The sequence below is a fragment of the Molothrus ater genome, chromosome 16 (genome assembly GCF_012460135.2).
Source record: "Molothrus ater isolate BHLD 08-10-18 breed brown headed cowbird chromosome 16, BPBGC_Mater_1.1, whole genome shotgun sequence".
In the NCBI taxonomy this organism is placed as follows: Eukaryota; Metazoa; Chordata; class Aves; order Passeriformes; family Icteridae; genus Molothrus; species Molothrus ater.
This window is the reverse complement of record NC_050493.2, coordinates 806,950-829,527: the sequence shown is the minus strand read 5'-3', so window position 1 is coordinate 829,527 and position 22,578 is coordinate 806,950. Positions and strand designations below refer to the sequence as shown.

Here is a 22,578-nt window from a genome sequence, read left to right as displayed (position 1 = left end):
CCCAGACATGCCCAGGGCTTGCCAGCATCTCCCCCTGCCCATGCCTGAGCCCACAGTGGCATCTCCTTGGCCGCACGTGGAACCCAGAGTGATTTAGGACTCGCTTTAAATGCGATCATAACATTCTTACTCATCACTGTTAATAATGATGTTACTGCTTCTTAATGATGCACAAAACTGTCAGGATATGAGAGATGTAAAACTGTTTTACATCAGATTTAGCTGTCAAATAAATGCCATAAGAGCTGGCGAGGAGCACTCCTCCCCTGCCATGAGGGATCGCTGCTGTGCCGCTCCACGTTTCTGCTTCTCCTTCACTTCATTCTTGGTTTCTGCTTGAAAAGTCAGGAAGTTTCTTAAGGTCAAGCAGAAGCATTTCAGTTTTTTAAATGAATAGATAAAATTATTCCCATTAATGAAATTCTGAGCTCTGCACGCTGAGATAATAACATGAGGTAATCAAATCTCATGCTTCAGGGCATAAACTGATTAACTGCAGGGCCAGGACGGCTTCTCCTGCTCCTCACAGAGGAGAAGGGCGGCCAGACAAACAGCAGAGGGCTGTTCATTGCTCTCCAGAGGCTGTGCTGCCTTCGGGACAGTGGCACACGGAGCAGAGAGGCGCTGGTTCTGTGTGACATCATTCTGTGTCCCCTCCCAGTGAGGGGACCCCAGGCTGTGACAGCCCAGAGCCTCTGCCAGCCCTGGGCTGCTCCTGCTGCTCCCATGGGGGCTCCTGGGCTGTTTCTGCTGACCCTGGGCAGCAGGAGGGTGAGGACCACGCCAGTCCCCTGCCCTGGTGCTGCCATCGGTGCCCTGGCACTGCCCAGGGGCTGTCCCTGAGGCTCCCGGTGCTGCAGGGGCACTGGGAACACATTTTCGTGATGGTTTTACAGCCAGGGCGGTGACAGGAGGCAGGGGCAGCTCGGCGTGGGGGCTGTGGGGGCCCAGGCTCAGCAGGGCACTGGGAGCATCGCTCCCCATGCCCTGCCAGCGCCAGGGGGCACAGGAGCCCCACAGGGTGGCACTGGGTGGGCTTTAGGGTCCCTTCTGAGCCAAACCGCCCCAGGAGCCGGTGATTCTGTGCCAGGGTCCCCGCCTGGTGCCACTCTCGGGGCAGGAGGGGCCGGGGCTGCTGCAGGGCCCCCTCGACGTGGATGGATGGAGGGGCAGCCCCACTTCCCACACCTCTCCTGCCCACAGGCTGCTCTCAGGGCTGTCACCCTTGATAAATGAGCCTGTTTATAAATGCAGAGTTGAATTTTGGCCACGAGTTCGATTCCATGGAGCTGGAAATTGGGCAGTGCTTCGGAAGGACAGCAGTAGATGGCAGATTTGGGGGCATTAATTTGCTTTTTAAAGCTCCCTGGTCCCCAGCCTCATCAGAAATTCCTTACTGGTGAGTTGGGAGCTGGGCAATTGGTTTTACTCTTCTGACCCTGAAAGTACCTTGGGCCATCCTGTGGTGCTGCACACGCAGCTGGAGTTCCCTCCTCCTCCTCTTCCTCCTCCTCCTCCTCCTCCTCATGGGGTTGGGGGTGCACTGAGCCCCTGTGAGCCTCACAGCAGAGCTGCTGGTGGCACCTGCTGGGATTCCAGGCTGTTCCCAACAGGGCAGGACCCTCTGTGCCTGATCCCTGCCCTGGCCTTCCTTGCAAACAGCTTTTCCCCAGGTTACGGCTCGGCTCCCTCCTGACCCATCACATTTCCCATCTCTGCTATCTGTGCTCAGCCTGGGGGGAGATAAGATCCTTCTCCTGGCAGCCAGACCTTTTTGGACTTAATCTGGGCGAAGAGACTCCGCGCAGGCTGGCTGTATTTAATTTGGCCAAGCTGCAATCCAATTAGAAGCAGCTGAGTCACCTCAGGTTTGCTCTTCCCGCTCTGCTCCTGCTTCCCGGAGCAGCTGCTGGCCCCAGAGCTGGGCTGTGCTGCCCAGCGGGCGAAGGATGGTGCCCCTGGCATCCCCAGGGCCAGGGGGGCTCCAGGGGGAGCTGGGTGCTGGATGTGGCTGTTCCTGTGGTGCCTTTGGGTCCCTGCTCCCACCTCCCTCCCATCGCTGCTCCCACTCCTCGAGGGGAGCTCCAGCCCCCGGCCCCCACAACTCACTGCAGTTCTGCTTCCCAGGGGGCAGGAGGAAACAAATCAGCTTTAAACTGCTTAAAGCCGAGAGCAAACAACAAATCAGCCTGTAAGAAAGTAAAAATAATCTCCTGAGCCGACCCTGCAGCCTCCCCCGTGCACGAGAGCTGCGTGTGCTCGGCGCTGACGATGCCGTTCCTCATGCAATGCCCATGTCTGCACAGATCCAGCCTAATTCTGCTTTTAATCACTATTTTCACACTTACTCTTGGCACGCAGGGAAGTTGTCAGTTGTTGGGTATTTTTATAGCTGGAATACTGAATTTAATCCTTTTTCTCTTCCCCAGTAAGAGATGCTAAAAACCTAGTTCCCATGGACCCTAATGGCTTGTCAGATCCCTACGTGAAGCTTAAACTAATCCCTGACCCCAAAAACGAAAGCAAACAGAAGACCAAAACTATCAAGTGCTCCCTGAATCCTGAGTGGAACGAGACATTTAAATTGTAAGTACAAGGAAAACGTTTAAATTTGTAAAGTGAATTTTCTCACCACCAAGAGTTAATGTGGCTTTATTTGCTCTGATTTAATTATTCAGAGGCACTGAGCTGATTCAAGAGAGAAATTATTCCTTTTGTTCTGTAAGGGACACGGAAGCACCCAAAGCTCTGCCCTGACCTTGCTCAGAGCAGAGTGTGTGCAGGCAGGAGCTCTGTGCTCTCTGTGTGGGTCAGATGTGCTTTGGAAATCAGATGTGCTTTGGAAATCAGATGTGCTTTGGAAATCAGATGTGCCCTGAAATCAGATGTGCTTTGGAAATCAGATGTGCTTTGGAAATCAGATGTGTCCTGAAATCAGATGTGCCCTGAAATCAGATGTGCCCTGAAATCAGATGTTGGAGACCCCAGCAGGCCCTGGGGACCATCCCTTCCCTTGCACCCTGTCCTTGTGGAGTGTGGGGGGCACGGGGTGAGGGAGCAGCTCAGGGTGGGACAGTCCCTTTGCCGCCCCTTTGCTGCCCCTTTGCCGTCCCTTTGCCACCCCTTTCCCTTCCTTTCTTGCAGCCAGCTGAAGGAGGCAGACAAGGACAGGAGGTTGTCTGTGGAGATCTGGGACTGGGATCTGACCAGCAGGAACGACTTCATGGGCTCCCTGTCCTTCGGGATCTCGGAGCTGCAGAAGTCAGGAGTGGATGGATGGTGAGATGTGACTGTTCTGTCACCACCAGGGGTGTTTGTACCTGGCAGTGGGGCAGCCCCTCAGACCTCAGCAGCTTCCCTCTGCTCCAGGCACCCCTCCCAGCTCCCTGAAGGGGCTGCTCCAGCTCTGGGGCTGCTGAGGGTCACTGCAGCCATGGGGTGGCTGTGTGGCACCAGGGCATGGACTGCCTTTGTGTGACCTCCTCCATGGCCTGGGGAATGCAGAGGAGGAATTGGGTGGGCTGGGTGCCCACAGTGCCACTCCTGGGCAGAGCTGTGGGTGCTCCCACTGCTCTCCAGCCCCGTCCTGTCCCCTCCCAGCTGGGCACAGGGTCTGGCACAGTGCTGTGGTATTTTTTGGGGTCCCCCATGGCAGGAAGGGAATGATGAATCTGACTCCACGTCCTTAGAAGGCTAATTTATTATTTTATAATCTATATTATATTAAAGAATATACTATACTTTACTGAAATAGTATTATATTGAATACAATAATATACTGGAACTATACTAAAGAATAGAGAAAGGGTACAGACAGAAGGCTAAAGATTATAATGAAAACTCATGACTCTTTCCAGAGCCCTGACACAGCTGGACCATGATTGGTCATTACATCAAAACAATTCACATGAAACCAATAAAACAGTGACCAGCTGGCAAACAATGTCCAAACCACATTCCAAAGCAGCCAAAACACAGGAGAAGCTGTGAATTGATAATGATTGTTTTCATTTTTCTCTGAGGTTTCTCAGCTTCCCAGGGGCAGGATTCCTGGGAAGGGATTTTTCAGAAAATCCGGCAGTGACACAGTGGCATTGTGCTGGTCACCTGCAGGCCCTGATGGGGCAGGGCTCCTCCTCTGGAGGCCAGCAGGGAGCTGCTGTCCCCGGCCAGTTCCCAGTCCCCTGTCAGGGTGTGTGTGTGCCACGCTCTGCCAGCTCCTGACACAGCCCAAAGCCCCTCCCCGCCTGTTAAAAAGCTTGGAAGTGCAGATCTAAGTGGTTTTCCTTGTCACAGTGCTGCCTGGAGCGTCCTGCAGCACAAGGAGCTCTGATCCATATTTCATACCCAAACAGCTGCAGTCAATGGAGGAGCCAGCTCGGAGGCAGAGCCTGGGCAGGCAGGGCTCTGTCCTGGAGCAGCCCCTGGCATCACACCCAGTTCACCTGGGCTGGACACACCTGGGCTGTGCCCCAGCAGGGCCAAGCTCCTGCCAGCTGAGCGATGTCTGACCATTGCTGCTGAAGCTTTTCTCCTCCTTTGGGGGAGCATCCTGTCTGTGTGCCGGGGTGGCAGTGCCAGCCTGGCACGTGCCATGGGCTGTCCTCGTGGGGCAGCTGCTGGGAGGGGTTTGCCCACGCCTGTGCCCGTGGCTGTCACCAGAAACACGAGTCTGTGTGTGGGTTGGGGTCAGGAGTGCTTTGGCAGGGACACCAGTGCTCTGTGTGCCCACCACAGCAGGCAGGGGCTGCAGTGTGACCGTGTCACAGGGGTCTGAGCATGAGGGAAGAGATGAGGATCTGACTCCATGGTTCAGAAGGCTGATTTATTATTTTATGATCTATATTACATTAAAACTATACTAAAAGAATAGAAGAAGAGGTTTCCTCTGAAGGCTGGCTAAGAATAGAATAGAATAGAATGATAACAAAGGTTTGTGGCTCGGGCCCTGTGTCCAAGCCAGCTGGGCTGTGATTGGCCATGAATTAGAAACAACCACATGAGCCCAATCCCAGATGCACCTGTTGCATTCCACAGCAGCAGATAACCATTGGGTACATTTTGTTCCTGAGGCCTCTCGGCTCAAGGAACAATCCTAAGGAGAGGATTTTCCATAAAAGATGTGTGTGACATGCACCCCCTGGGCTGGGGGGTCCCCAGGACACAGAGGGACCCAGAACCATCCCTCCAGCCACTGAGGGTCTGGGGCTTGCCCCGGGGAGGGTCTGGGGGCTCTGCTGGCCTGGGAGGGTCCCCTGGGTGCTGCACAGGGAGGCAGAGCTGTGCTGGGGCAGGGGGGCCCTGCCTGCCCAGCCCTGAGCCTGCCCAGCCCTGAGCTGTGCCCTCTCTGTCCCTCCAGGTTCAAGCTGCTCAGCCAGGAGGAGGGCGAGTATTTCAACGTCCCCGTGCCTCCCGAGGGAGAGGAAGGAAACGAGGAGCTGCGGCAGAAATTTGAGGTGAATTGATTTTCCTTGGACTCAGGGGTGCTCCTCGCTGCCTGCTGTGCCCCAGGCAGGGACTCTCCTGCCAGCTCTTCCCCTGGCAGGGCAGGGCACGTGGAGCAGGCTCCAGCTGCCCAGAGAGGCTCCAAGGAGAAATGTCTGTTTGCTACTTAATAAGCCATGGAAGTTCTTGCTGAATGATGGATCCAGACCTTGCTGAGGGAGCAGAAATTGGCCATTTTTCAGTGTAGCTGAAGTCCCCACAGAACCCCAGGAATGAGCGTGGTGCATCTGGAGACCCACACGCAATGAGCCATACAGAAATGAGAGAGCTGCCCTTATGGTTCCCAGCATGAGCTCTGTGATTGTGGCACAGACTGGAGAGTTAGCTCCTGCTCTCCTTTCTTTTCATCTTATTTATACACAACTTTCCTGAACATCCAAGGAAAGACAGTTCTAATACAACAGCCGGCTACAGCCAATGGCTTCTGGCTGTACAAAGAACTAACAGCTGGCTTTTATTGCATTTCATGGTGTTCCAGTGGTGTTAGAATGGTCTGGGCAGTCAGGTCAGGAAACACCTTGTGCAGAGGTGCCAGAGCACACCCATCCTCACCTTGCTGTGTGCCAGAGCACACCTGTGCTCACCTTGCTGTGTGCTCCCCATTCCTGTCCTCACCTTGCTGTGTGCTCCCACACCTGTGCTCACCTTGCTGTGTGCTCCCCACTCCTGTCCTCACCTTGCTGTGTGCTCCCCACACCTGTCCTCACCTTGCTGTGTGCTCCCCACTCCTCCCCTGCAGGGACTCAGTGTCAGGGCAGGGAATCCCCCTCCAGCTGGGCCATGGCTGGTGTGGGAGTGAGGATGAGGATGAGGATGAGGAGTGTGCTGGGGCCTGGGACGTGCCGGGGTCCCCCCAATGGGTGTGGAAACCCCAGAGCCCATTGCTCAGGCTGGCAGTGCAGGAGCTGTTCCGTGCCCTGAGGGGCTGCAGGTGACCTTGGGTGGGGAGTTCTGCAGCCTGGAGGAGCCTGTGAGAAGCAATCAGCAGCAGCAGAGGCCTGAGGCTCCCGGGAGGTGCTGTCTGCAGGGGCTGCCAGCAGCAGCCAAATGGAGCCACCGGGATCGGGTTAATGGAATTTCATGCTAGGCTGAGCTCAGCACAGCCTCACAGTGCTGGGAGTGAAGGGGATAAATCCTGAGAGAGCCTTTGTGGGAGCGGGATCAGCACAGCCCTGGCCTGGGCAGGGGGCACCGGCCACTGCTGGGCTCTGGCGTTTAAAAATGGGGCTTTGTGAGGGTCCTCAGGGGCAGCTGCGATGGCCAGGGGGGCAGGAGGGGCTGTGTGTCTGTTTGTCTGTCTGTCTGTCTGTGTGTCTGCCACAGCAGGAGGGTCTGTCTGTCTGTTCAGGAGGCTTTCTGTTCTGGACTGTTCCAAATGAGTTTTGTGGCTTCCTCTGTGATCCCCTCGAGTTTCAGATACAATCACAGAACATCTCAAATGGGAGGGACAGTAATGATGTGGAGCTGGATAAAAAGTCCCATGTTTTACCTCAATGTATTTATAGCCACCCCTCTTTTTCTGGTGAGGAAGAGCCAGAGGCAGTTGTTGCCCCAAAGGAGCTTCCTCAGGGCTGTTTGCCATGCTCTGGATGACTGGACAGGGTGGCAGGGCAGGTGCTGTGTCCCACTGGCACAGGGGTGACCAGGGCCAGAGGTGATTCCCAGTTCTCTGGCAGAGGATAACTGGGAAGCAGCAGAGCAGTGCCACGTGCCAGGGCTGGTGGCTCCTGCAGTGCCTTTCTTGGTGCTCATCACGCCCATGGAAAAGGCTCCCAAAGCTCAGGGTGGCTTCTGAGCTGGGGAGGAGCTGCTGAGGTGGGATTTGGGGAGCACCCCCTGGGTTTTCAATGCCCACTGTCCCTGCTGGCCCCAGTGATGTTCCCCTCCCTGCCCCATGCCCACCTTTGCAGAGAGCCAAGATTGGCACGGGCTCCAAGGCTGCGGATGAGAAGACACGAAATGCCATTTCCAAACTGGACAACAACGGCAGCCGGGACCGCATGAAGCTCTCGGACTTCAACTTCCTGATGGTGCTGGGCAAAGGGAGCTTTGGGAAGGTGAGCTGCCCTTTTTCTGTGTGCTCTGAACACCCCCAGGGGCACTGGGAGCACTGGTGTCATGGTGCTGGGAGCCCAGCAGGGGACCCCAGAGGTGTCTGATGAGAGCACCACAAAATCCATCCTTCTGGGAAGATGAGCTGTGTCTTTAAAGCTCTTTATTATTTGGTTGAGGTTTTCTTTTCTCTAACAATTACAAGTATATGGGAACATTTTAATTAACTTGCCAGACCGGTTGTGAGCAGTAACAGAATTTCATTCTCCTGGGGGTTATGTGACTTGGAGCCTTCATTTTTCCTGGGGTGTTGCCAACTCTCTCGATTTCCACTCGGGGTCCCAGTGCTCCAGGGGACGCTGGGGCCCTGCAGGAGGTGGGGGCAGTGTTTTCTGGTGTGAGGGCTGGCCCAGCCCCACTCTCATCAGTGAATTGCCTTAATTGCAGGCAATATTGCTGAGCCTGCAGGCTCATTCCTCGGGCAGGTAGTGGAGATGAGGAGGGTGTGCAGGGATGCTCCCCTGAGCACAGGGGTGCAGCAGGAGCATCCCTCCCTTCCCAGCACTGGAGCTTTGGGAGGTCCCAGCTCCTCCGTGGGCGTTTTCTCCCTCTGCAGAGGTGGAGAGCTCAGAGCCCCACGGGAGCACCTGTGACAGACAGGGATGGGGAGGTCCTGGTGGTCCCCAGAGCCTCAGCCCTGAGCTCACTGTGGTACCCCCGTGTGACCGTGTTCACAGGGGTCTGAGGAGGAGGGAAGAGATGAGGATCTGACTCCATGGTTCAGAAGGCTGATTTATTATTTTATTATATATATTATATTAAAACTATACTAAAAGAATAGAAGAAAGGACTTCATCAGAAGGCCAGCTAAGAATAGAAAAAGAAAGAATGAATAACAAAGGCTTGTGGCTTAGACAGTCTGAGCCAGCTGGGCTGTGATTGGCCATGAATTGGAAACAACCACATGAGCCCAATCCCAGATGCACCTGTTGCATTCCACAGCAGCAGATAACCATTGGTTACATTTTGTTCCTGAGGCCTCTCAGCTTCTCAGGAGGAACAATCCTAAGGAAAGGATTTTCCATAAAAGATGTCAGTGACACCCCCGTGCTGTGGGTTGGCATCCCGGGGTGCAGGACAGCCCTGTGCCTCCTGCCCTGCTGCTCTCTCACAGAAATGTCCCCTGTGCCCCCTCCCAGAGCCAGTGCTGGCCTCTGGAGCTCTGTGCCTGCGCCGTGTCCCCCGCCGCCTTCTCCCCTTGAATTTGAGCAGCATTAGCAAACTCCTCAGCCAGCTCTGCCTTATATAAGGGAAAGTGTGACAGAAACTGTTCCCTGGAACAGCATGTTATAATTATGCTAATTAGCGCTAATTAAAACAGCACGTTGGTTCCTCCGGGTGGATGCAGCCTCGCCCTCACGTGTGCCTGCACCTCCCCAGGCATCCCTGGGCATCCCGGCACGGGGACACCCAGGTGCCACCGCCCTGTCCCCGCCTCCTGCGCCGCCAGAGGTGCCAGATGTTGGGGAGGAGCCAGGCAGAGGTGCCTGGAGCAGGGAGAGCAGCCCGGCTCCCCAGCCCCTGGTGTGCCCAGCAGCTGGCTGTGTCCATGGCACTGCCATCCCTCTCCAGGCTGGCACCGTGTCCTTCCCTCTCCAGGCTGGCACCTGCTCCTGTGCCTGCTGCCAGCCTCCCTGCTGCCAGTCCCTGCTGGCTGGGAGAGCTCTTGGGCCGCAGTCACACTGTTTGAGTGAGCTCTGTCTGTCTCTGTTAACCCTTTGGCACCCCAGATGTCCTGCTCAGCATTTTGCTCTCTGCAGGGTCAGCAATGCCGACGCGCTGCCCTCGGTGGGGTTTGACAAACTTGCTCTCTCTGTGTTCAGAATATCTCCAGTCCTTATGCTGGAGCGTTCCCAAACAAACACTCTATATTGCAGGAATAAATCAAGTTAAATATCAGCTTTTTTCTGCAGCAATAAAAAGCTGAACAGGAATGCAATCTGCTTCCCAGCGAGCGCGCTGGCAGATGGAGATCCCCCGAGCCAGGCCTGGCGGGTGGAGAATGGCTGTGCCTTGGAAAAGAGGGGCGTGGGGCTGTGTGCTCTGGCCTGGCGTGCTCAGCCCCGGGACACAGATGTCCCTGCTGCTCTGGGGTCCCCGTGGGCTGCCCAGGACTGAGGCTGGTGGCAGCTCCACGGGGCTGGCACCGGCAGGGAGAGGCTCCCACGGAGAGAGGCAGCGCTTGGCACAGCCAGCCTGGGTTTGCTTTGCTGTATTATAAATAGAGGAGAGTGAAATTAGGTGGCTTGCTCATATTTTTGCAGCTGATCAATCTGTGGTGCTCTGGAGCTGTCAGGCTTTTTGGGGTTTGTGTTGTTTGCTGAGCAGGGTGGAGCCTTTGGGCCCCAGTGCAGGGAGAGTTCTCTGGGCTGGGGTGACCTTCAGGCTCTGCTCTGGGTGTGGAACCTGGCAGGAGGGCAGGACATGGGCGAGGCTGGTGCCTGCTACCCCTGTCACCCATCCCTGTCCCTGTGCTGGGCTCTGGGCTGTGCCAGGGGCACTGGGCTGTTTGGATCTTTGGTGTTTGAGCACCTTCAGACACCAGCAGCAATTTCTTACTGGAAAGGGCGGTCAGGCACTTGAAAGGGCTGCCCAGGGAGGTTTGGAGTGCCCTTCCCTGGAGGGGATTTAATTTTAATTTTCCCTCAAAATACATTCCTGGAGTGGTTACTACTTCTTTGCCACCATTTTTGAGCAACCAAAGCAGTTCTGCTTTTGTCACCTAAAAATTAGCTCTGGTTTTAGCACCTGTGTGTGGTGCCTTGTAAAGCTCAGCTGGTGTAAAATGGTGATAAATGGAGGCAATGAACCAAACCAGTTCCATTTGAGCAGAACCACAGGGGACGCCAGAGGTGCAGGCGCTGTGTGAGGCGGCTGTGTGTGCTGCCCTGGCACAGGAACAGGCACTGCCTGGGGCTGGAAGAGACCTTGGAGATCACCCAGTGCCACCCTGCCATGGCAGGGACACCTCCCACTGCCCCAGGCTGCTCCAAGGCCTGTCCAGCCTGGCCTGGGGCACTGCCAGGGGTCCAGGGGCAGCCCCAGCTGGTCCCAGGGCCTGAGCCTTGCTGGTTCCATCTCACATCACAAGGAGCTGCTCTGGGTACCCAGGGCTCTTCAAGGATGAGCAGGTGAATAAATCCCATCCCAAAGTCCCTGACACACCCGTGTCTCAGCCCTGCTGTGGGATGAGCTGGCTGCAGCCCTGCCCCACCAACGGCAATGGCAATGGCAATGTCAGAGCCTTCTCCAGAGCACTTGGCACTGAGGAGCCCCAGGGCCAGTCCCAGCTGATCCTGACAAGCTCAGCCATGTCAAGGACAGCCAGGCTCCCCTAGGAGCTGGGAATGCACCAGAGCTGCTCACAAAGGGCTGTGCCCTGTGCCCTGTTCCCTGCTCCTTGTGCCCTGTTCCCTATTCCCTGTGCCTTGTCCCCTGTTCCCTGCACCCAAACAAGTGGGTGGCACCAAAGGCCTCACTCCTCAGGCTGTGTCCCCTGCCTGATCATCCCTGATCCCAGGCTGTGTCCAGAATGGAATCACAGAGTCACTTGGAAAAGCCCTCTGACACCACTGAGTCCAACCCCAGCGCTGCCACCCCTGTCCCCAGGTGCCACATGTAGATACCTGTGAAATCCCTCAGGGTGGGGCTGCCCCCTGCCCGGGCAGCCTGTGGAGCAGCAGAGGGCTGGCACGTGAGAGGGTTAATTCTGTTAATTCTGCTGGCCCTGGTGTCTCTAAAGTCACCCTGAGAGCTGCTCATGTGTCCTCTGCCCGTCTGGCCCAGCCTGAAGCACATTTCAGTTCCACCCTATCGATGTTGACTTCACATAATTTATTCCCCAAAGCCCCAAGCTGCTGTTCCTGATCCACTGCAGGATCTCTGCCAGCTCCTTCAAATGAAGAGCAATTCATTTCCACCCAGCACTCCAGTCTGAGGCCATGGGAGAGGGAGGGAGGGAAAACAGGAACCAAAGCAGGTTTCAGAGAGGGTTTATTTGCTGGCAGCCCAAGGAGCAGCTTAGGCTGGTGGAGCCTGTGCTGGGTCAGGCAGGGCACCCTGGCTGGGCTGATGGGATTGGCATCAGCAGAAGCAGTGAATCCCATTTACTGCAGGGAATAAACCTGCACGTGGGTGGGGCTGGGTGGAACTGGGAGCTTGGGTGGATTCTGCTGGCTGAGAGGGGCCTTGGCTGGGTGATGAACCAGCTCCTGATGGGGTCTGCTCACTGCTGTGGAGGGGGCACTGAGGCAGAGAAAACCATGGGGGTTTTTTATTACTATTCACTAGAGACTAACTCTTTTCCACCTCAAATATTTACCACCTTGGAATCTGATGGGCTCTGTGCTCAGCCTCTTGACCCCATCCCCAGTGCTGGTGTCACTCTGAGGGTACCAAACCCCTGAGGAGAGCTGGGCTCAGGTACCAGCAAACCCCTTGGGCTGGGCTCCTGGAGGCAGTGAGGGGGTGAGGGAGGGATTGCTACTCCTTAGATCCCTGAGTGCTTCTGGGAGCAGCCCTGGCAGCTGTGGGTGGTTTGGCACCTCCTCAGGGCCGCGAGGGCAGCCCCAGGGTGACGAGCCAGCAGCTGGGGCTGCTTCAGCTGGAGCTGCCCTGGTGCCACCGTGTGCTGTGCCCTGTGCAGGTGATGCTGGCAGAGAGGAAGGGCACGGATGAGCTCTATGCTGTGAAGATCCTGAAGAAGGACGTGGTGATCCAGGACGATGACGTGGAGTGCACCATGGTGGAGAAGCGCGTGCTGGCGCTCTCGGGGAAGCCTCCCTTCCTCACCCAGCTCCACTCCTGCTTCCAGACCATGGTAAGGGCTGGGCACACCCAGGGCAGGGTGGGCTGGGCACCCTGAGCACGGGGAGCCTGACACTTTGGGAAATGGATTGGAATGATGCCCAAGGCCAGCCTGGACAGCCTGGAGCAGTCTGGGACAATGGGAGGTGTCCCTGCCCATGGCAGGGGTGGCACTGGATGGGATTTAAGGTCCCTTCCACCCCAAACCATTCCAGGATTTTATGTTCTCTGTACGTCACTGCACTTGCCAAAGTAATTGTGTGTTCTCTGCCCTGGCAGCCTCACACCTTCTCCAGTTCACTGGCAAAAGTGCCTCCAGGACCAAAATGTGTGTGTGTGTGACATGAAAGCGTCATGTACAACAGCTGGGCCCTGAGCTGTGTTCAGCAGGGAGTGCTGGTGACATCAGAGGTGATCTCCCAGCCCCTCAGGTCCCCAGCCCACAGCATCCCTTATGGCTCAGTAGCAAAGTGCTGCATTTTTCCCCAGGACTCCTTCCTCTGATCAAAGCCCTGAGCAGAGGGAGAAGCCTAATCCAAGCTGCAGGAAATCCACTTTTCCATGGGTGTGTGATTGGGTTTGTGCAAGTCAGGAGAGGACAGGGGGACAGGGGACCCTTAATGCAATCCCTGCCCGGCCCTCGAGCAGTGAATGAGAATGTCCAGGTGCACGTCAGTGGGAGCCAGCAGAGGGAATCAGCAGAGCCCTTTAGAACGATGACAATGCTTTCCAGGAGGATTACATTTTAATATTGTCCCAGAAATTTCATTTCCCCAACACGCTGGGTGTATTTAAAGCCTGCAGCCCGGCTTTGCAGCGCAGCAATCAGACTGTGGCAGGAGCAGCTATTTCACACAGCATCTCCTGGCATCTGAAGTGAGTCAGCACGGGATTATTCCTGGCAGACCTATAGTAGCTTAATAGTAATCGTATTTGTAATGTAATCAAAATGTATAGCAGGGTGTATTATCAAAGGCTGGCACAAAGCACTTTGATTTCTGGGAGCACAGGCCAGAGCACAATTCTCCACCAGGGCTGTTGGTTCAGCGGCTCCAGGAGAGAGAAAAGCCCTAAATCTGCCTCCTAAAGAACAAGGGACGATGAGCAAGGAGAGAGCTCCTGCCTGGGGCTGGGGGGAGAGGTGCCTGTGCTGGGGGACCTGAAAGGCTCCGGGTCAGAGCCTGGGCTCGGGGAGGGGGTGAGGGGGTCCCTGGGTGTCCCCAGGTGAGCTGGGCCCTTGCTGTGACCCCTGGGGCACGCACAGCAGCCGCAGCCACACCGAGATGATAAATCACACAGTCCTGCAATGGTTTGGCTTGGAAGGGACCTTGAACACCATCCGTGGGCAGGGACACCTGCCACTGTCCCAGGGTGAGGCTCTGAGCCTCATCCAGCCTGGCCTGGGACACTGCCAGGGCTGCAGCTGCTCTGGGCACCTGTGCCAGGGCCTGCCCAGCCTCCCAGGGAGGAATTTCAGCCTAATGTCTGGTAAGGGGTGGATGGGGCGAGCATGGCTGTTGTCCTGGCTCTGCCCCTTGTTCCCAGCGTGCAGCCAGGCAGGAGATGGAGCAGTCCATTAGAAGGGCACTGGAAGGAACCCTGGCAGTGCCAGCCTGGCTGCCCAGGGACAGGGCAGTGTCACCAGCTCCGTGCCAGGCTCTGCAGCCCATTTCCATCTGTGTCTGTGTGCTGCCCAGTGGGTGTGGATGCTCCCGTCCTGGCCAGAGCTGTCCTTGGTGGCAGGGGCAGGGCAGCTCGGTGCCCATTCCCCCTGCAGCCCGTGGGCAGCCGTGCCCTCTGCCTGCCTGAGTCACAGCACGGCTCTGCTGGGCACGCTGCTCCCTTCCCCACCCAGAGGAGGGCTCAGCTCCTGCTTTTAGAGCTCAGCTGCCTGCCTCAAGAGCCAGTGTTTTTAATATTCTTCCTCCTTGAAGCAGATCGATATATTTAGGAGGCAGCTGCAGCCCAGCCCGGCGCTGCTCCCTCTGCCGTGCTGCCTGCTCAAGGTGACATTGCCACACGTGGGCTGGCCAGGGCTGCCCTGCGCTCAGGGGTGCTCCCAAAGGCAGCTGAAAAGCTGAATTCCCTGCTCTATGCCCTCAGTGCCACGTGTTCTACACAGCCCCTGTGCCCCCGTGCTGCTGTGCTCCATCCCCTGGGGCTGCCCCACTGCCGGGGGCTGTGCTGGGGCAGCACTGCTGAGCCAAGACCCTCTGGGTGGGCACTGCCAGGCTGGGGAGTGCCCCATGGTGCTGCTCCCCATTCCTCTGGGTGGGCACTGCCAGCCTGGGGAGTGCCCCATGGTGCTGAGCCCAGCTCCTCTGGGTGGGCACTGCCAGGCTGGGGAATGCCCTGTGGATGCTGAGCCCAGCTCCTCTGGGTGGGCACTGCCAGGCTGGGGAATGCCCCATGGTGCTGCTCCCCATTCCTCTGGGTGGGCACTGCCAGCCTGGGGAGTGCCCCATGGTGCTGAGCCCAGCTCCTCTGGGTGGGCACTGCCAGCCTGGGGAATGCCCTGTGGATGCTGAGCCCAGCTCCTCTGGGTGGGCACTGCCAGGCTGGGCAGTGCCCCATGGGTGCTGCCCCCCAGTTTCTCCTCAGCCCTGGTTATGGCAGTGCTCCAGCTGCATCTCCCATGGGCTCCCTGTCCTTCCTGTCTGCAAAGCAGGGCAAGGCTCATTTAGGGAGGAAATGAGCAAAGGGGAATTTTTTTGATTATGTAATGCTGCCAACCTGCAGCTCCTGCAGTGCTCCAGCCTCTGTGTCCTTCCCTCCTTCCCTCTCTGGGTGGCACAGGGCAGCCTGGGGATGGCACTGGGCTCATGCATGGAGGGCCCATGGCACTGCAGGCCCTTGTCCCCAGCCCCTCTCCAGCTCTCCTGGAGCCCCTTTATGCCCTGCAAGGGGCTCTGAGGTCCCCTGGAGCCTCCTCTTGTCCAGGTGAGCACCCCCAGCTCTGCCAGGCTGGCTCCAGCCCTGGAGCAGCTCCATGTCCTCCCTCTGGAGCCCCTTAACCCCATGGGCATGGCCAGAGGGAGCCCTCAGAGCAGGCTGGGAGGGGAGGGGAGAGGGGAGCAGCCCCCTCCCGCCTGCCCTGCAGACCCTGCACCCCCAGCACCGCCGTCCTGGCAGAGGGCTGGGGGTGTCACAGCCCCCTCCTGGGCCTGGCCCAGTCCTGCTGGCCCTGGATGGAGCTTGGTCCCCTTGCAAGCTGCTCATGTCTCCGTGCATGCCCTTCCTGGAGCCAGGGGGTGCCTGGGGAAATGCCAGCAGGGGCCTGCAGGACAGCACTCTGGAAATGGCTCCAGTCAGGAAAAGCAAATGTATTCCTGGAAGTGAAAAACCTCTGGTTTAGGGATGGCTCCCCTTGCCTTCTCCAGGGGCTCTGTCTGCACTGGGGCAGGGCTCCGGTGCTGAGCCTTGCCAAGGGGTCAGTGCCTGTGGGCTCTGCAGGGCCAGCAGCCCATGGGGAGCACAGGGATGGTGCCTGTGCTTCCCTGGCATGACAGACTGCAGATCCCGCTTCTGATCAGATTCCCTGCTCTGATCACCCTGCTGCTAACTGCTCCCTGTGTTCCTCCAGGATCGCCTGTACTTTGTGATGGAATACGTGAATGGTGGGGACCTGATGTACCAGATCCAGCAGGTCGGGAGGTTCAAGGAGCCCCACGCTGTGTGAGTGCAGTGCTTTGGCACCTGGGGTAGGTGTGGGGTGTACCTGTGCCACAAACAGAGCCCAGGGCTTTGCAGTGCAGCTCCTGGCAGGAGCCAGGGATGGGAAGATGCAGCAGAACTCTTTGTCTGGTGCTGCTGCCTCCACCTCACCCTGGGGGTGCATTGTATTGTAAGTAATTGAGTGAAATAGGTAAATGTAGGTACAGAAAGGCACAAGGCAGGGGGTGTGGGGGCTTCCTGGGGGACACCAGGCCTCTGCTCTGCCTGGTCCTTCCTCAGGGCAGGGTTTGGCTCCTCTGCCAGGGTGCCCAAGGCAGGTGTTCACTGGGGGCTCTTGGCTCCTGTTCCTTGGGAGCTGGGCAGAGCAGGATGTGTTCCTGGGAGCCCCCAGATGCTCACCCAGACCCCCCAAATGCTGAGCACAGCCTGGTGGGCTGAATGGTGCCTGAGAGCCCCAGGGCAGCGTGGCAGTACCTGCTGGCTCTGGGAGCAGGGATGGCTTTCAGGACTCCACCCGTGCTCCCAGCCTGTCGTGAGGAGCAGCCGTGGGTCCAGCTATTGCTTCATTTGTGCCACCAGAAGTGACAGCCCCCAGCAGCACCACTGCCAGCTCAGGCTGGCTTGGATCATCTCCCTGTGATCCTCCTCTGGAATTTCCCTGCCTTTCCTTTGCTCTCACCTGCCTGATGCCTTTCCTTCCTTCGCTGCCACCGCATTGGGAAGGTTGCATTCCTCTCCTGTAATTATCGGTTTTAAACCTCCTCTTTCAGATTCTATGCAGCAGAAATCGCCATCGGGCTGTTCTTCCTGCAGAGCAAAGGCATCATTTATCGGTACGTGAGCTCCTCCCTCCCTCCCTCCCTCCTTCCCCAGGCTCCACCCAGAGCCGGAGCCTGGGCAGAGAGATGCTCCAGGGTCTGCCCCAGCCCGTGCCAGGGATGGGGGCTGCCAGCTGCCCACAGGTGGAACAGCAGCATCCTTAGGGTTGGAAAAGACCCGTGGGGTCACTGAGTCCAGCCATGGACGCGTGGTGTGTCCCAAAAGGGAGCTGTGGGTGCCCCTGCTCTGCGGGAGGTTCCTGCTGTACCCCAGCTCATGGGAAGGCAGCTCTGGCTCTCTCCTGCCCCTGTTCCATGTGCTGCTCTCCACACAACACAAAAGCTCCGAGCCCCGAGTTTGGCTGCAGGGCACTGCTCTCTTACATTGCCACTGGAGCCAGCGTGTGCCAGTGGCTTCTTCTGAGCTCTGCAGTGCCACCCTCTCACTTCTGCTTCACCACCGAGGCTTCTTTGCCATCCCCAATGTGCTTCCAGCACCCAGGGGTAGCTGCCATGTGCAGGACCAGCCTCACAGGCTGCTGGTTGAGCTCTGAGAGCAGCACTCACTGCTCCTCCCTGCTTGGGAGAGCTCCCAGAGCCCAGGGTGGAGCAGAGCATCCTAATGAGTGTCAGATAGCATTAAGTGCTGTGTAAAGGGAGATGCCAACAGTGCTGCTGGAGTCAGGAGATGCTAAAGATGAAAGAAGTGGAACAAACTTGACGTGAGGGCTGTTCCTTGCCATCAGCTGCTGTGGAGAGATTCTAGGTCTGTTGGTCCCCAGTGGCTCTGCTTCCTTCCTTCCTTCCTTCCTCAGAATCCGAATCCCAGCTCGTGTCTGTCAGCTTTTGGCCCGTCAGGGTTCTGAGCACTGACAGGATAATTAGAAAATACAGCCTTGAACCCAGCCAGAATGTATAAACTGCACCAAAATACCCAGTGTTTGCTACAGAGGTGTCCTTGAGGCTGCAGCTTCCACCTCCGGAGTGGTGGCTCGAGGCTGGGATCCAGATCCAGGGATCTGTGGCTGGATCCACCTCTCCAGCTGGTGCAGAGGAGCAGAGCTCCCGGGGTCTGGGTACCTCAAACAGGTACTCTGGGGCTGAGCAGCACAGGGAAACAGCTGGCTTGTATTTCAGGGAGCAGAGCACAGGTGAGGCAGGGCCTTGTGCTGAGTAGGTGCTTCTCCATCGTGAGAGCTCCAAGTGCACTTTGATTTTCACAGGAGTGAAAGAAAAAACTCAGTTAAATGGGTCTCCTGCCAGATGAGCGCTTTGCATGGCACACTTCAAAGCACTGTACCCAGCACCACATTCCTGTGGGTTAAAAGTAAAATCAACACTCCATCCTGACAATCTCTGACTTATTTTCACTCGTTTCCCCAGACATTTTCCTACAAAGGGTTCGGGTGTGAGCCGTGGGCAGGGCTCAGCCACAGCAGAGCTCACACTGTGCCCTGTGTCTGCTCTCCCCCTGCAGAGACCTGAAGCTGGACAATGTGATGCTGGACAGCGAGGGGCACATCAAGATCGCCGACTTTGGCATGTGCAAGGAGAACATCTGGGATGGGGTCACCACCAAGACCTTCTGTGGCACCCCGGACTACATCGCGCCCGAGGTGGGGACAGAGCTGATCCCTGTGATCCCCCCGTGGGGTGACCTGGCTTTGGGCAGCTCTGCAGCTGACACAGGGATTCAGGAATCCCCCATCCCTGTGATCCCCCATGGGGTGACCTGGCTTTGGGCAGCTCTGCAGCTGACACAGGGATTCAGGAATCCCCCATCCCTGTGATCCCCCGTGGGGTGACCTGGCTTTGGGCAGCTCTGCAGCTGACACAGGGATTCAGGAATTCACCATCCCTGTGATCCCCCATGGGGTGACCTGGCTTTGGGCAGCTCTGCAGCTGAAACAGGGATTCAGGAATTCACCATCAGCCTGCACAGTTCCTGCCCCAGCACTGTGCATCCCCACATCCCCCTAAGGGAGCAGGGATGCTGGATCTGCCTGCCTGTGGTGCTGTGTCTCAAAGAGCAGCACATCCTCATGCTGCTCTCCCTGCAGTGTGGTTTCCTCACTGGGGTTTCCCCGTGTCCATTCTGCTGCCTGTTCTGTCCTTGGTATGCTCAGACCCACTGCAGGTTGCTCCTCACTCACTCCTGGAAATGACAAACCCCGGGGCTCAGCTCTGCCCCTCACTGTGTGTGACAGAAGCTTCCAGCACAGCATGACCAGTGAGAAACAGGGAATTACCAGTGGATCCTATTTCCATGTGGAGTGGGGATCCTTGGATCTCTCCAGCTCACTGTGTGCAGTGAGGGGCTGTGTGTCTGATGGGGAGAGGCTCCCCATCCATGGCTCTAGATCCCCACAAAATGAATTTGCATTTGGTTACTGGTGCTGTGATAGTCACACATGACACTTCCATGAAATGCTGTATGGGCACAGCTTAATGCAGACTCGTGAATCTCAGATGAGTAATTATTCTCAAATGTCTGTTCCATTCACTTCAAAGTATCCCTCTAAACTCATGTCTGAATTTGCAATGATGGGGTTAATATTGATTCATTGAAATGTTTCAGAGAGAGAGGTTCTCTTTGCTAGGACATCAGTGCTCTTGTGTGCTGACCCACATTGTGTTTGCTGCTCCCAGTGAGGTTTCCCATTCTTGGATCCAGCATGTGTTCCATCCCTCATCCCACCAGGATTAATTCTGGTGCTGCTGGTGCAGAGTAGTGACTGTGGGTGATTAATGCTCCTTCAAAGCAGGACAAATGACCAGTTCTCCCTGTGTTTGCCCAAGTGTTTTCACTTTAACTCTTATTTTCTTCTCCTTGCTCTAATTTGTCTTTTTCCAAAAGCAGAACAGCAAATGGGAAATTGGGATGCAAATCACTTTGGCACCCAGGAAAGGCATTAGAGGCTGCTGCCCGTGGGTCCCAGAGGAGGATCCCACTGCATTTGGGAGCTGCAATAAGGCTGTGGCCATGCTCCAGCCTGGCCCCTTCTGCTGCCCTGTGCCTCCTCCTTCACGAGCTGCCGTGTGCTTGGGCCAGTGTGGCTGCAGGGGACAACTGTGCTGCCTTTTGCCTGACCCATTTCTGGGCCTTCTTCTGTTCCAAGCAGGGCTCTGTGTGCCCGGGTGACAGGGACAGCCTGCACAGGGCCCGTGTGTGATTCCCTCTGAACAAAGCTGTGTGTCACCTGCAGGGCCGTGTCACCTGCAGGGCTGTGTCACCTGCAGGGCTGTGTCACCTGCAGGGCTGTGTCACTGTCACCTGCAGGGCTGTGTCACCTGCAGGGCTGTGTCACCTGCAGGGCCATGTAACTGTCACCTGCAGGGCCGTGTCACCTGCAGGGCCGTGTCACTGTCACCTGCAGGGCCGTGTCACCTGCAGGGCCATGTCACCTGCAGTGCCGTGTCACTGTCACCTGCAGGGCCCTGTCACTGTCACCTGCAGGGCTGTGTCACCTGCAGGGCCGTGTCACTGTCACCTGCAGGGCTGTGTCACCTGCAGGGCTGTGTCACCTGCAGGGCCGTGTCACTGTCACCTGCAGGGCTGTGTCACCTGCAGGGCCATGTCACCTGCAGGGCCCTGTCACTGTCACCTGCAGGGCCCTGTCACTGTCACCTGCAGGGCTGTGTCACCTGCAGGGCCGTGTCACTGTCACCTGCAGGGCTGTGTCACCTGCAGGGCCATGTCACCTGCAGGGCTGTGACCTTCCCAAACCAGCAGTGGGGGACAGCACAGGACAGGGGATTTCTTTTAAGTGCTCTTTCCTTTTAAAGGCCTTTAAGGTGTGAACTGCTCCCAGCTGAATTTCCCAGGGTGCTGTAGAGAGCAAGGTTTGGGTCTGGGGGTCCCTCAGGAGGGGGTTCCAGTGCTGAAATGTGTCCCAGGGAATAACCCTGTCCCTGTGGCCCACTGCAGCTTGGGGTGGCTTTGCCCTGTGTCAGAGCTGGGGTGTAACACTGCTGTTGCTGCTGTTATACTGATATTACACTGATATTGTCCTGTAATTTTGTGCTGCTGCTGTTTGCAGATCATTGCCTACCAGCCCTACGGGAAGTCAGTGGATTGGTGGGCGTTTGGAGTCCTGCTCTATGAGATGCTGGCTGGCCAGGTGACTGAGTTTGAGTTGATTCCTCTGGGCTGGGTGCATTGTGAGCACAGGACCAGCTGCTGCGGCATTGCCACGCCTGGCACGTGGGTGGGCACCCCCTGAGCTGGGGGTGACGCTGGTCTGGGGACTGCAGTGACGGGACACAGCACTGTCACTGTGTGCACGCCTGGGGCCGGCTCCAGGCCAAGGAGCAGAGCAGCCCCAGAGCTCTGGGGTCCAGGAAGGCCCCTGAAGCTGTGTCTGCTTGGCTGCAGGCCCCCTTTGAGGGAGAAGATGAAGATGAGCTCTTCCAGTCCATCATGGAGCACAACGTCGCCTACCCCAAGTCCATGTCCAAGGAGGCCGTGGCCATCTGCAAAGGGGTAAGGGCTGGCCTGGGGGTGTGGGGAGGGACAGCCTGCGGCCCTGGCTCCCAGCCCACCCACTGCTCCCACCATGGCCAGCCTCTGACTCAGTGGGTTCTGCTGCCTGGGCCCGCCAGGGCTAAAGCCACAGCTTGTGCCCCTGTGTGTGTGTGTGTCCTAAAGCCAGGTTAAAATAACAGCTGCATCCTCCCCGTGCCCCTACACTGAGCAGAAATACAGCTGGGACTGGGGGCAGGAGAGAGCTGGGGTGCTGGCTCCAGGGTGGGAAGGGAGGGCTCCTGCCCTCACACCCTGTGCCCCACCAGTGAGGACAGGGCAGCTCTGAGAACCTTTGCCTGAAGTGAAAACTGGTGCTCAGGGAAAATGGATGTGATTCCCAAACAGTTTTCCCAAGATCAGAGACAAAACCTTCATCCTTCCACTTAGCTGTGATCAGTTGCCCTTCAGGACAACCTGAAGCTCTGCTGGTGTCTCCATGAGGTCAGGGCAGCATTTTCATTATCCTGTCTCTTAATTTGCAGTGCAGCTCTGCCTTGCCCAGCATAACAAGCTGGGCTCTCCACGGACTGGGCCTAGGCCTGACTTAATTGCAGCCTGAGTTAATTTGGGATGTGATGGATAAAGGCTGGTGGGGTCCTGATGTTGTTCTGTGTGCCTGGGACTGAGCCTCATCTCACCCCCCAGTGCCACACTGCTATAAATAAGTGTTTGTGTAGGAATTTAAGAAATGTTTGCTTATAATAGTTAATATTGAAAATATCTGAATGTTCTGTATCTCAAAATAGTGTTTCTATCTACAAATGACACATCCTGCGCTTCTCGCTCCCACTGCGGCATTTCAGAGCCTCTTCCTGGCGTTGCCAGGATTCTGAGCTGCTGTTAAAGAGGAACATTCACTGGTCCCGTGGGGAAAAGCTGCTGCAGGAGCTCCCACCTGGGATGGGGCACGGGGAGGGGGTGCTGCCCTGCCACAGTCAGCAGGAAAATCAAATCCTTAATTCAGAAACCACCGGGTGGCTGGAGGGGCATTCTCACAGGGGCTGTCACCAGCTCCCATCCTCTTGCTGGTGTTGTTTGGGATGAAAAAGGGAAAATCCAGAGTGTTCCCGGTCAGGCAGGGGCTGGGGGACACTCGGTGCTGCTGAGCAGCCCTGGGCTGGAGCAGGGCCAGGCTCA

The 22,578-nt window shown here is 56.9% G+C and overlaps 1 protein-coding gene across 2 annotated transcripts in view; it reads left to right on the top strand.

Annotated features, from left to right (window-relative positions):
• The window catches only part of PRKCB (protein kinase C beta), a 100,055-nt gene that overhangs the window by 57,745 nt on the left and 19,732 nt on the right, over positions 1–22,578 (top strand). For both annotated transcript variants that reach the window (XM_036392155.2, XM_036392152.2), the window contains exons 6-15: positions 2,430–2,586; positions 3,145–3,279; positions 5,360–5,456; positions 7,416–7,562; positions 12,263–12,436; positions 16,007–16,098; positions 16,869–16,931; positions 18,394–18,532; positions 20,957–21,037; positions 21,292–21,399. In XM_036392155.2, the coding sequence (XP_036248048.1) occupies positions 2,430–2,586; positions 3,145–3,279; positions 5,360–5,456; positions 7,416–7,562; positions 12,263–12,436; positions 16,007–16,098; positions 16,869–16,931; positions 18,394–18,532; positions 20,957–21,037; positions 21,292–21,399 (1,193 nt within the window). The remainder of the gene's footprint in view (positions 1–2,429; positions 2,587–3,144; positions 3,280–5,359; positions 5,457–7,415; positions 7,563–12,262; positions 12,437–16,006; positions 16,099–16,868; positions 16,932–18,393; positions 18,533–20,956; positions 21,038–21,291; positions 21,400–22,578) is intronic.